General features: G+C 41.6%; 1 protein-coding gene across 2 annotated transcripts in view; it reads left to right on the top strand.

Annotated features, from left to right (window-relative positions):
* TP53BP2 (tumor protein p53 binding protein 2) overlaps positions 1–13,631 on the top strand; it is a 62,122-nt gene that overhangs the window by 35,563 nt on the left and 12,928 nt on the right. For both annotated transcript variants that reach the window (XM_082389797.1, XM_082389796.1), the window contains 9 exons: positions 2,924–3,025; positions 4,986–5,160; positions 5,971–6,152; positions 6,510–6,674; positions 7,057–7,285; positions 8,675–8,788; positions 9,103–9,251; positions 10,023–10,488; positions 12,148–12,923. In XM_082389797.1, coding sequence (XP_082245923.1) covers positions 2,924–3,025; positions 4,986–5,160; positions 5,971–6,152; positions 6,510–6,674; positions 7,057–7,285; positions 8,675–8,788; positions 9,103–9,251; positions 10,023–10,488; positions 12,148–12,923 — 2,358 coding nt within the window. The remainder of the gene's footprint in view (positions 1–2,923; positions 3,026–4,985; positions 5,161–5,970; positions 6,153–6,509; positions 6,675–7,056; positions 7,286–8,674; positions 8,789–9,102; positions 9,252–10,022; positions 10,489–12,147; positions 12,924–13,631) is intronic.

Here is a 13,631-nt window from a genome sequence, read left to right as displayed (position 1 = left end):
ATCTTGACACAATGTATCTTTCCCTATCACTGGGTTTTTTATTTTTTATTTATTTTTTCGGTAACGCAGCATGCGGGATTGTAGTTCCCCGACCAAGGATCGAACCCATGCCCCCTGCACTGGAAACGCAGAGTCTTAACCACTGGACTGCCAGGGAAGTCCCATCACTGGGTTTTTAAGAAACATCTTGATAGAAGTATAATTGTCATATAATAAACTGCACATATTTCAGGTATACAATTTGATAAGTTTTGACATATGTGTACACCTGTGAAGCCATTACCATAATCAAGATAATGAACATATCCATCACCCCCCACCCCCAAAGTTTCCTTATGTCCTTTTGTAATCCTTTCCTTCTTGCCTCCCTCCCCATCCTCAGGGAACTGCTAGCAAGTCTCCTTTCTGTCACTACAAATTAGTTATATTTTCTAGAATCTAGGATAAATGGAGCCATCCAGTCTGTACTCTTTTTGTCTGAATTTACTCAGGATAATTATTTTGAGATTCATCCATTTTGCTGTGTGTATCAGTAGTGATTCCTCTTTATTGCTGAGAGATACTTCATTGTCTGGTTGCACCACTCCTTATCCATTCATCTGTTCATGGACATTTGGGTTGTTTCCAGTTACAGCATATCAAGCTACAATGAATATTTGGGTACACATCTTTGTATGGACATATACTTTTACTTCTCTTGAGTGAATACTTAGGAGTGGAATGGTTGGGTCATCTGGTAGATGTATGTTAACTTTTTTTTTTTTTAACATCTTTATTGGAGTATAATTGCTTTACAATGGTGTGTTGTATGTTAACTTTTAAAAAGCTGCCAGGGCTTCCCTGGTGACGCAGTGGTTGAGAATCCGCCTGCCAATGCAGGGGACACGGGTTCGAGCCCTGGTCTGGGAAGATCCCACATGCCGCGGAGCAACTAGGCCCGTGAGCCACAATTACTGAGCCTGCGCGTCTGGAGCCTGTGCTCCGCAACGGGAGAGGCCGCGACAGTGAGAGGCCCGCGCACCGTGATGAAGAATGGGCCCCGCTTGCTGCAACTAGAGAAAACCCTCACACAGAAACGAAGACCCAACACAGCCATAAATAAATATTAAAAAAAATTAAAAAAAAAAAAAAAAAAGCTGCCAGAGTGTTTTCCAAAGTGATTGTTTTATTTTACATTCCCCACCAGAGAGTTCTAGTTTTTCCACATCCTTGCCAACATTTGGTATGGTCAGTCTTTTTCATTTTGGCTGTCTAATAGATGCGTAGTGGTATTACATTGTGGTTTTAATTTGTATTTCTCTAATGTCTGATGATGTTGGGCATCTATCATGTGCTTATTTGCCATTTGTGTATTGTCTTTGGTGAAGTATTTGTTCACCTCTTTTGCTTAATTTTTTCTTTATTGGGTTGTTTACTTTCTTATTACTGAGTTTAGGCTTCTTTATATATTCTGGATCCAAGTTTTCTATTAGATAGATGATTTGCAAATATTTTTCCCAGTCTGTGACTTGGTCTTAATTTTAATACAGTATAATTGATCAGTTTAGAAGTTTTGTAGTTTTAGATTTTACATCTAAGTTTATGATCCATTTTGTGGTAACATTTGCATATGGTGTGAGAGTTAAAGTTCATTTTGTTTTTCGTATATGGATAGCAGTTGTACAAGCACTATTTGTTGAAAACACTAAACTTTCTCCACTCAATTGCCTTTTTTTCTAAAATCAATTACCCCATGTACGTGTGGGTCTATTTTTGTACTCTCTATCCTGTACAATTGATCTATTTATCTATCATGATTTCAGTAACACACTGTATTGGTTACTGAAACATGGTAAGTCTTGAAGTCAGGTAGTGTATGTTTTCAACTTCATTCTTTTCAAAGTTTTGGCTATTGTATGTCCTTTGCACTTCCATATGGAATTTTAGAATTTGGTTGTCAATTTATACAAAAAAAACCCTGCTGGGATTTTGGTTGGGATTCTGTTGACTCTGTAGATCAGTTTGGGAAGAATTGCCGTCTTGACAATATTGAGCTTTTCGGTTCATGGGCACCACCTCGCCATTTATTTAAGTCTTCTCTCTCTCAGCCATGTTTTGAAGTTTTCAGTATGCAGGTCTGGCACATCTTCTGTTAAATTTATTCCTAAGTGCTTCATGTTTTTTATGCTATTGTTAATGGTATTAAAAAAATTTTTTTTTTTCAGTTTCTGGTTGTTGCTAATACGTAGAAATATAATTGATTTTGGCATATTGATGTTTTATCCTGCATTCTTGCTAAATAAATTATTAGTTCTGGTAGCTTTTTTGTAGATTCCATAGGATTTTCTTCATAGATGATTGTGTTGTCTTTGTGTAAAGACAGAAAAGAAACTTTTTCCTTTTCAATCTGGATACAGTTTATTTCTACTTTTTTGTTCTGTGGCACTGGTTAAACCTCTTAGGACCATGTCCAATGGATGTTTAGAGAGTGGACATCTTGCTTTGTCCCTGATGACCCAATGTTTCTTGAATTTTTAAAATTCTAGTGTCATAGTTTTAAAGGGTGTTTTGATGACTGTATTCTAGGTTTGCTGCCAGTGTCCCAATATCATGTTTAATATGGTCAAACACTGCCTTCCTAATTTAACTATAGAACGAGGTAATTCCAAATTGTTCCATCTGTGTCACTGACTATTGAAACTAGTTAATTTAAATTTACAACTTAGAAGAGTGTTGGTCTGTATGTTAGTATGTTTTATATCTTAATAAGTCAATGTGGGGTATTAATATAAAAGTTAATGGTTTCTTTAATATTATGGAAGAAAAATGGCTAAATAATTTTGTCATGATTGGCTCAGGTGACGCTTATAAATAGGCCTTTGAGGGAGGAATCTCTGTGATCATTTTGTACTAAGTTGGATTGTTTGCATTTTTATTTTGGTAGGTTAATAGTCCTAGGATGGACCTGACACTTGCTGAACTTCAGGAAATGGCATCTCGCCAGCAACAACAGATTGAGGCCCAGCAACAAATGCTGGCCACTAAGGTAATATTGTGTTTTCAAAGACCTAACAGGCCGCTCCTGTTAATGTGTGTGTAAAGCCGTTTACGTTCCATCCTCACTAGTAAACCAGTTACCTCATACATACGTGCTGATACCATCAACCCGAAAGGTACCTGCTTTCTTCTCTTCACTACAGCACTGTGTAGAAACCTTAAATCATCCAGTTGTTCCAGATCTTCCTGACCACCATTCTGATCAGAGTTAACCGTGCTATGTTGAGTATCAGTAAAACAGGAACAGCAGAAAGAACCTCTCAGCTTTGCTTGTAGGCCCTACTCTGGGCTAACCTTGTCCTGAATCATTACTACAGCAAGAGGAGCTTGCTGCTCTCGCTAACCTGTCCCCAGCTGCTGCTTGGCCCTGGTAACAGGCTGCTTGCCTTTATCTGGGGACATTCTTCAGCCACCACCTAATTCGCATCCTGCCCTTGGACAGAGAAGACATGGGAAGCCTCTCCATTTCTGTCAAAACCAGTCTCCCTGCTGCTGCTTCTGCCAGCCATGGGCTTCTAGTCTAAACCAGATGTTGTCAGACTTTGTCTGTAAAGAGCTGAGATATTTTAGGCTTTGCAGGCTGTGCTGTCTCAGCTCTGCAGTTGTAGCAGGAAGGCAGCCATAGACAATAGGTAAACGAATGGGTGTGGCAGTTGTGCCTAGAAAACTTTACTTACAACACGGATAGCAAGCTGGATTTCGCCTGCAGGTCTGCCAGCCCCTGGTCTAAATACCCAGTCTCTGCCGCCGACCAGTCTTTGAGGGACTGTAAGTTCACTTGGGGTGAACAGCTTGAGGGTTTGGGTAGCAAGGTCCCCAGCAGGGCTTTGAAGTGATGGCCAGGGCTTCTTTAAGGTGGCTCTCAGCAGGCACGGTGGCCTTCCCTGTAATACGTCCTAGGGTTTCGATGCACCCTTTCTAGTTTTGATGCCAGACACCAGCTTTTTTCAAAGTCATGTATATCATTGTTTCTCAAACTTTAATATGAATATGAATCACCTAGGGATCTTGTTAAAAATGCATATTTTGATTCAGTAGGTGTGGGTTGGAGTCTGACATTTTGCATTTCTAACAAGGTCCCATGTGATGCTGACGCAGCATTCCTTGAGTTGCAAGGACATGAATTCAAAGAAAAAGGTTGATTGTTAACAGAATAAATCTCTACCCTCAGGGTCTTATTTTGAAACTATTTCTGTGTTATTTGTATGTTTTAGGCATATTAATCTGTGAAGTTTACCCTTGATTATAAATTGTGTGGCTCTATTACTCAGTTAAAAATTTTAATATAATAGAAATAAAATTGTAAGTTGCATTATTGCAGTTTTCTAAAGGCACTAAGTAGTTCTTTAGCTCTTTTCTAAGTGTATTGAGTGTGTACTAACTATGTACGATACTGTAAACAGAGATTTCCATTTCACATTGCATTTAATCCTCACTGTAGCCCTAGGAGCACTAGTGATGATCTCATTTTATAGGTGAAGACACAGACTTGTGGATTTGGTGAGATTATGTAATTTGCCCAAAGTCTCATAGCTAATAAGTGGCAGAGCTTGGGTTTGAATCCAAATTGGACTTCGAAGTGTATCATTTAACAGCTTTCTTTTACTGCCTCCCCCCTCTACATGAGCTCCTTCTTAAAATTATAGCCGCAGCTCATGAAAACTAGTTCAAGGATCACTGCTTGCTTGCTGCACAAGGACCACTTGGATAAAAACACTGATTCCTGGATCTTACCCCCTAAGAGGTAGATTCTAGGCTTGGGCCCGGGAGAGTCTGTTTTTCACAAACTCCCCAGGTGGTTCTCATAGCAGCGTGTAGGACAGACGGTGAGACCAGAGCAACGCCACCGGTGTACCTCTGCCTGGGCACCTCAGGGCGTGGTTAGATTAATTGTGGGTTAGTGGTCTGCTGTTTAAAAGGACATGTCTGATGATGGCTTATATCTTCAGGAACAGCGCTTAAAGTTTTTGAAACAGCAAGATCAGCGTCAACAGCAACAAGCTGCTGAACAGGAAAAGCTTAAGAGGCTCAAAGAAATAGCTGAGAATCAGGAAGCTAAGCTGAAAAAAGTGAGAGCACTTAAAGGCCACGTGGAACAGAAGAGGCTAAGCAACGGGAAACTTGGTGAGTTGCTCCCATTTGGTTTACCTCAGTGCTAAATGCTACAGTGTTAAACTGTTTGGGTGTAAGAAAATGCATTGGTATAAGAAGACACGTTGGTGTAGGAAGTTTATATAAATTTGCAGTAAGGAAGAAGAATAAGATGAGACTCTGTATGTAGATCAACTTAAAAGGATTTTTTGGGAAGAGTATAATTCAGTGCAGTTTTGATGCTGCTGGTTCCCCCTGAATTGAATTCAGCTGTTGAATGTTTTAGACGAGGTTTCCAAGTTCCCTTTGGAAAACGTAGTAGTAGTAGTAGTAGTAGTAGTAGTAGTAGTAGTAGTAGTAGTAGTAGTAGTTTCCACCCCCCCATTTATTTATTTATTTATTTGGTTGCACCAGGTCTTAGTTGCAGCAGGCAGGCTCCTTAGTTGTGACTCCAGGGCTCCTTAGTTGTGGCATGCGAACTCTTAGTTGCGGCATGCTTGTGGGATCTAGTTCCCTGACCAAGGATTGAACCCAGGTCCCCTGCATTGAAGTCCTCTTTCTTCTCTCTGTTTTTTGACTGAAAATTTGATGAAGGTAAGGATTTTTATGCGTATAATGGCTCCATCTAATACAATACCATTTTAATTAAAATTGTAGTGATTTGATTTAGAGATGTCTGTTTGATTTAGAGGTGCTTATAAAGGAATAGGTTGATTCTAGGACATTTCTGAAAATTTTGTCTACTTTTTATGAGGAAGTTTATGGTACATCCTGGTTGCCCGGGAAGCAGTCCATTCTCATTTTTCTTTTCAACTACTGTTGCTTTTCTCGTTCTTACTTTAGTGGAGGAAATTGAACAGATGAATAGTTTGTTCCAGCAAAAGCAGAGGGAGCTCGTTCTGGCTGTGTCAAAAGTAGAGGAACTTACAAGACAGCTAGAGATGCTCAAGAACGGCAGGATTGATGGTCACCATGACAACCAGTCCGCAGTGGCTGAGCTTGATCGGCTCTACAAGGAGCTGCAGGTAAACTGTGGCCGCCTGTGACATTCAGTGGCACATTCTCTCTAGGACGACAGCGTTGTTCACATAAGGGGCAGGAAGTTCTGGATTTCGGCCTCTTTTCCTTAAAGCGGGGAGGGGGAGGAAGACCTAAACCCCACAGAATCCAGAATAAACTTTATAGTACCTCAAACAGGAAATCTGAGGTGTTCCTTATGACCACAGCTGGTGGTCCAACACTTAATTTTACACCATGAGATGAGAAGTGTGGAGGGACCTTACATTTTTAGAAATTGTATAATAGTGAACCATGTGATTATCTGTTTGAGAAATTTTTCTTCCTACTCCTTGGCTACCTTTTTTTCCCTTAATTTTATTCAGTTAAGAAACAAACTGAACCAGGAGCAGAATGCCAAGCTGCAACAACAGAGGGAGTGCTTGAATAAGCGCAGTTCAGAAGTGGCGGTCATGGACAAGCGTGTTAACGAGCTCAGGGACCGGCTGTGGAAGAAGAAGGCGGCCCTGCAGCAGAAAGAGAGCCTTCCAGTAAGTGCGCTGTTGGCAGGGGTCGGGAGGAGGGGACGATGACCATCCCAGTGAGGTCAGTACTCGGAGCAGCATCTTCAGAATCATTGCTCGGTGCGTCCTCCGGAAAGGGACGGGACCTGTGACTTCTTGAAAGAGAATCCACTGTTCTTATCCTTCTAATATTATCACCTACGTAGCTCTGCTCTTTTTTCTAATTCTTGTAATAAAGTGTGGGTGAGAGTTCACCATGGGGTGTTTCTGTCTGGGGACATCTCTTGTAGATTTGGTGGCTAGATCCTGAAAATGCCGGTTTTTAACACAATTATGAACACGTCACGGGCTTTTCTGAGTCAGATCCAGCCTGACTTGCAATACTAAAGGCTCTGTGCTTTCTCCTAAGGTTTCGTCTGATGGACACCTGCCCCAGCCGGGGGCGTCGGGGCCGAGTCGAGTGGCTGCGGTCGGTCCCTATATCCAGTCGTCGACTATGCCCCGGATCCCCTCGAGGCCTGAGCTTCTGGTGAAGCCAGCCCTGCCCGATGGGCCTGGGGCCACGCAGGCTTCCGAGGGGTCCATGAAAGTCCAGACACTGCCCAACATGAGATCTGGGGCCGCTTCACAACTGAAAGGTAAAACCAGGCATTTCCAAGTCCTTCCAGGGCTTAGCTGCTCCCGTGCTCACTATGATTTTCCCCCAAGTTTGAGTTATTTATTTGTTTGTTTTTGTATACCTTTCTTTTATTTGTGCTTCACAGCAAGTCTTTTTTTTTTTTTTTTTAATCTAGATTTTTTTTTTTTCCTCCAAGTTTGAGTTTAAAAGGATGTCTTCCTATCCCTTGTTCATGTGGCAATTCTAAGAATCTCCTTGTGTTCTTTGGGGTTAAGAAATGATAATTTTCTTAACCCTAAGTAAGAATAGGGTTCTGTTCAGGAAATGAAATAAAGCATCAGGTTTTTGAAAACCTGGAAATTGTTTTGAATTCCTTCTTGTTAATAAGGAAATTTTGATCTGATGTTAATAACTTGAGAACTTTCCTTGTGGTATAAAAACTCCAGATATGTTAGTGGTGTCGTCTCCACAGAATGCGAGACAGTGGGTCCATTCTGTTGATGATTGGTGTTTGCTATTCGTATATGTTTTTGTGTGAGAATTTGCCTGATGATAATTTTTAGAATAAAGGTAAACATATTGGGAGATAAAAGTGAAAGTAACAGAGGCTCCTTGTGTTAGTGGTCTTTGCATTCTGTGTGTAGTCCTCAGATACTTGGCCGGGGGCGGGGGGCAGGTGCAAGCCAGACTTTTATAATAGGAGGAAAAAATGAAGGCAGAGTTGTAGGAAAAGCAGGGCAAAAAACATCCTTTAATGAGCTTATTAAACTGACCCCTGGAGAAAAAAAAAATAGAATCATCTCTTTTCCCTAACCACTATCATGTGTAAATAGTAGCTAACTTTAAAATTATTTATTATTTTGCAGTAATTACCACTGTGAAGCAGTAGTGCTGCATAGTCTGGGTTTTATTGTAGAAAGAGTTAGTTTTGTCTTTTTAAGGAAAAATGAAAGCTATGGCTTTGAAACTTAAATACCAGTGTAGGAAAAAACCTGAATACTCTGATTTACCCAAGACTGTGGTCAGAGTCATGGGCTGAAAGTCCGTGTTTTTGCTTTTGTTGTGTGTGCATCACTTGTGGTAGTTATGTAAGACACACGGGAGAGCCCTTGGTCTGCTAGATTGGATTTCTGGGTGGGATGGTGACGTTTTCTTACCTGGGGAGGAGTAATGCGTCCTTGCTGCTTCAAACGGACTTTCTGTTGATCGTGATTAATTTGTTTGAGTTAGCAGGAACACTCTTAAATTACAAGTATAAAGTCTGATGTTTTCTAAGTAAGTTTACTGAGGTTTTTGTGAGTCCGAGATTTAAACCCATTTTTAGAGATTTAACTTCTTAGCAGTAAAGTGAACCATTAAACATCTCCTTAGAATGCCGGGTTATTGCAGTTGCTTTTCTGTGTTCTAGGCTCTAAAATCCATCTGCTTGGCCCTGATTGGACTCCTCCGAATGCAGATCTTTTCTCGAGCCAACAAGCATCTGCTTCTGTGTCCAAAAGCTCTGGGAACGCTCCAGACCAAGGTGAGGTTTACTTGTGCTGTTCCTGAATATTCTGTTTTGGCCATCTAAAGGTTCTGTGTATTCTTTTTTAGATAGCTTATTTTCTAGTGTGTTAAGACCAGGGACTGTGTTTATTTCCAGAACAGCTTCATTTAGCCAGGGAATTAAGGTACTAGCATTGTAGTGTTGGGTTATCCTTTAATCAACTTAGTTTAAAAATAGAAGAGCATTTAGTGGGTATAGGTTTGAGGAGAGAGAAACATGTGTGAATAAGAAATTTTATTACAAGCAGTTTGATTATCAGTGTGATTCTTTTTTTTCCCTGTCTTCTTCAGCTGATGATGGGGAGGTTCCGCTGAGGGAGAAGGAGAAGAAAGTGCGTCCCTTTTCAATGTTTGACACCGTGGACCAGTCTGCTGCCCCACCCGCCTTTGGTACCCTGAGGAAGAACCAGAGCAGTGAAGATATCTTGCGGGATGCTCAGGTACTTGAGAATATCCCAGTTTTAAGATTTAATGGTAATTCTATATACATTTTTTTTTTTTTTTTAGAAGAGAGAAAGTATTATGTAAGGGAGAGAAAAAAACAAAATCTATCTGGGAGATTAGAAAATACAACAGCATTATGTTATTTTAAATTCTGTTGCTTGAGTATATTTGTGGTCTCACATCGTACTGGAACATGACTAACATGCTTGCTTCTGGGTCATATTTTGTATGATTCTCTAAAAAAATACTGGTGCATTGAAGAACATTGTATTTGTGCTGCTCAGTTACCTTGTTTCTTCAAAATTTGGAGCTTAGGTTATGTCAAGCAATCTGATGATGAATCTTCCATAACTGTTAGGATCCCAGCCTTTGACAGCCAGTCTATGGCTGCATGCTCCAAGTTAGGAGTTTTTTTTAACCACGTGGCCCAGATTGCGTGAAGTTCCGATGAACGAGAATGGTTTTCAGTTATCGGTGCCATCCGTGAATATGTAAAATGGCAGTTAAAAGTTTTCAAGTGGCCACTTACAGTTGCCCAAATAGGAAGGGGCAATGCGGAGGAAGTCGTACGGGGCAGGAATTGTATTGCATTACTGAAGTCCCTTTTACGTGTGATTAAGTTCAGAGATTTAAAAGCTTTTAATGATTTTTAAATGTAGAGCTAGTCTTTTCAGTCTGTACTTAACATTTGTGAAGTTTAGGTTGTCTGGAACATCCTGTATACCCAGTTACACAGTATTTTGATTGGCTGTTGTGTGTGTTTACAGGCTGCAAATAAGAATGTGGCTAAGGTACCACCTCCTGTTCCATCAAAACCAAAACAGATTAATCTGCCTTATTTTGGACAAACTAATCAGTCGCCATCAGACATTAAGCCAGATGGAAACCCTCAGCAGTCGTCAGCGGCTGTTGCATCCATGGGAAACAAACCCAGACCAGCAGGGCAGCAGCAGAGGGTCCTGCTGGCCGCCAGCATCCCTTCAGGTGGCCAAGCAGACCAGACCCTTCCTCCAGGTTCTAAGCAAGAGAGTCCCCCTGCTGCTGCTGTCCGGCCCTTCACGCCTCAGCCTTCCAAGGACACCCTCCTTCCGCCCTTCAGGAAACCCCAGACCGTGGCTGCCAGCTCCATATACTCCATGTATACCCAGCACCGGGCTCCCGGCAAAAACTTCCAGCAGGCCGTGCAGAGCGCGTTGACCAAGTCCCATTCCCGAGGGCCCCACTTTCCGAGCGGTAAGATCCTTGGTCTCATCTTCACCTGCGTGGATGTGTTTCCATCCTACAACCAGAGCTGCCATCGATCAGTAAACAGCACAGTGACTTGTACCTCTTTTGACTGATGCTTTTGTCCTAGAGATTTGTTTCATTATGGCTTCTGTTCTTCATGGGGAGTTTAAAAGAGTTTGTGCTCAGTGTCAGCTACTGTAGTAGCTGAAGATGGTAGGTGAATAAAATGAAATAAATATGAAAATTGATGAATAAAACCTATAGCGATGACATAGCCTTCTGTGTTGAATTTCCTGTGTGCGTTTGTTTCCTGCTCACGGACGAGCTCCTCGGTGAGTGGGGAAAAGTGCCTGCAGGGGATCGCTGCGCAGAGGGAGGTGTCTTCGCTCTAGGTCTGACCAGATGTTCTTGGTGCATAGAGGATTAGACAACTGCCTCTGTATATGTTTTTTTTTTTTTTTAATGTTTTCTACTATATTTTAAGTTGTTCTAATGAGGACACAGTTACTAGTTAAATATAAAACACAAAAAGATTACTTTGTGTTCAACATACATAATTCGGTAACTTGTTGGGTTCTTTCTAAGAGTCATTAGTTTATGGGACTGGAATAAAATTCACTACGTTTTAATGGAATGAAAATGGCTTTCTAGTTACGAAATAAGCATGTAATTGTGGCCCAAAATGTCATGAAAGTAATTACACAGCAGAGCATTAGTATATATGCTACATCTTACTCTTTTTCATGAGTCTGGTGAAAACTGCTAATATAATAATTCGGGAATTAGATAATGATGATGTAATCAGAATGTTTAAGGAGAAAAGTTTTGGTAAATAGAAGTGGTTATTAATAATTTTATAAGCCAAATGATTTCTCACATTGATTTCCTTTTGAAAATTGTGAAAGATGGGATACTGCATGTTTAGTTTTAATCTGGACACGTGAAAGGATCACCAGTTTTCACTGATTCTAAATTCTTTTCACATTTTGACATTTTATTTATTTATTTATTTATTTATTTTTACATTTTGACTTTTTTTTTTTTTTTTAAGAAATTCACGTTCTTTTATTTATTTATTTATTTATTTATGACTGTGTTGAGTCTTCGTTTCTGTGCGAGGGCTTTCTCTAGTTGCGGCAAGTTGGGGACCACTCTTCATCGCAGTGCGCGGGCCTCTCACCATCGCGGCCTCTCTTGTTGCGGAGCACAGGCTCCAGACGCGCAGGTTCAGTAATTGTGGCTCACGGGCCCAGTTGCTCCGTGGCATGTGGGATCTTCCCAGACCAGGGCTCGAACCCGTGTGCCCTGCATTGGCAGGCAGATTCTCAACCACTGCGCCACCAGGGAAGCCCTTTGACATTTTAAATTTGGATACTACGGTCTGATTTCTTACAATTATAACTGACAGCATTTTCTTTCATATTGGTACATAAAATAATGGTACCTCTTTACAATCAATGAGGGGTTTGATTCTGTAATAAGTTTATTACGCAACGACGGAAACCTTGCTTTGTCGTTTGTTATTTTTAAAAATTAGTTGTATTGAAGGGTATTAGGTAATAACTATGAAATTAAAAGAGGCTTTAATTATTGTTAGCTATGTCTGTTATTTGCTAGTTTTGTTTAATTAATACTAATCAGGACTTTTTTTCCATTTCCAATTAGTTTATGGCAAGCCTGTGATTGCTACTGCCCAGAACCAACAGCAGCTCCCAGAGAACATTTATTCCAATACCCAGGGCAAACCCGGCAGCCCGGAACCTGAAACAGAGCCCATTTCTTCAGTTCAGGAGACCCATGAAAACGAAAGGATTCCTAGGCCACTCAGCCCAACCAAATTACTGCCTTTCTTATCTAATCCGTACCGAAACCAGAGCGATGCTGACCTAGAAGCCCTGCGAAAGAAACTGTCGAACGCACCACGGCCACTAAAGAAACGCAGCTCTATTACAGAGCCGGAGGGTCCTAATGGGCCGAATATTCAGAAACTTCTGTATCAGAGGACCACCATCGCCGCCATGGAGACCATCTCCGTCCCGGCGCACCCATCCAAGTCCACTGCTGGGACTGCCAGCCCGGAAAGCCCAGTGGAGATCCAGAATCCATATTTGCACGTGGAGCCAGAGAAGGAGGCGCTCCCTCTGGCCCCTGAGCCCGTGTCCCCGGAGGAAGCAGGGAGCGCCAGTACAGAGAGCAGTGACCTGCCCGCTCCTTCTCCGGGCCTTGAGTATGAACCTGAAGGAGTCCCAGACAGCAGTCCAAGTTTCCAGAACAACGTGGAAGATCCAAACCCAGAGGCTCCCCCTCTGCTTGAAGTGTACCTCGAGGAGTACCCCCCCTACCCACCCCCGCCATACCCGTCTGGGGAACCAGAAGGCCCAGGAGAAGACCCTGTGAGCCTGCGTCCGCCTGAGATCACTGGGCAGGTTTCTCTGCCTCCTGTAAGTACTGTGGTGTCTTGTGGTCACTGCAGAAACCTTTTGTCTTGTCACAGCTTTCTAGGTGGCTAGTTGTCACTATTCAGTGAAACACCAGTGAGTACTTACAGCCGGCCATTCACAAAAGATGGTCTGTGTTTAAACTGCCTATTGCAGCAAACGTGTTCTACAGCTTGCCCTTTATCTTACAGTTCCCTTGGTACAGAGTGGATCTTATAAATGTTATCAAAATGCAATATATTCAGCATCACAAACATTTTAATTTTGGGGGAAGAACCCCTTTCTTTATGAAGGAAACAAAGTTTTGCTCTTATACCTATAAACACCATGTTTGCTGTTTCTTCTCTAGCTGGTGTCACATATCATGGAAGGCAACACTGGGAATGAAAAGACCTGGATTTGGAACTTTCGGTCACTAGTTTAGCTCTGTGAAATCGGGCAGATGGTTTAACTTCTGTCATTGGTGATACCACTCTTTCAAACTTTTCTTTTTCTAGCAGTGAAATTTATTTTCAATGTCATATTTAGGTGGAACCTCAAACTTCCAATGCTGATAAAATTGGAAGGGTTCTGGATGAAATGGGGCCTGGGGGAGGTAACTGAGCAGAGAGTGGGGTGGACCCTCTTTAGCCTCTTCCTCTCCTTCAGCCTGGTTTGAAGTCTCTGGGTATCATGGCGATCCCTCAGGTTTCCTTGTGCTCTGACATTAAG

Source organism: Balaenoptera borealis (genome assembly GCF_965194805.1).
Source record: "Balaenoptera borealis genome assembly, chromosome: 1".
Classification (NCBI taxonomy): Eukaryota; Metazoa; Chordata; class Mammalia; order Artiodactyla; family Balaenopteridae; genus Balaenoptera; species Balaenoptera borealis.
Note: the sequence above shows the minus strand (reverse complement) of the source record. Positions and strands in the feature narration are given on the sequence as shown.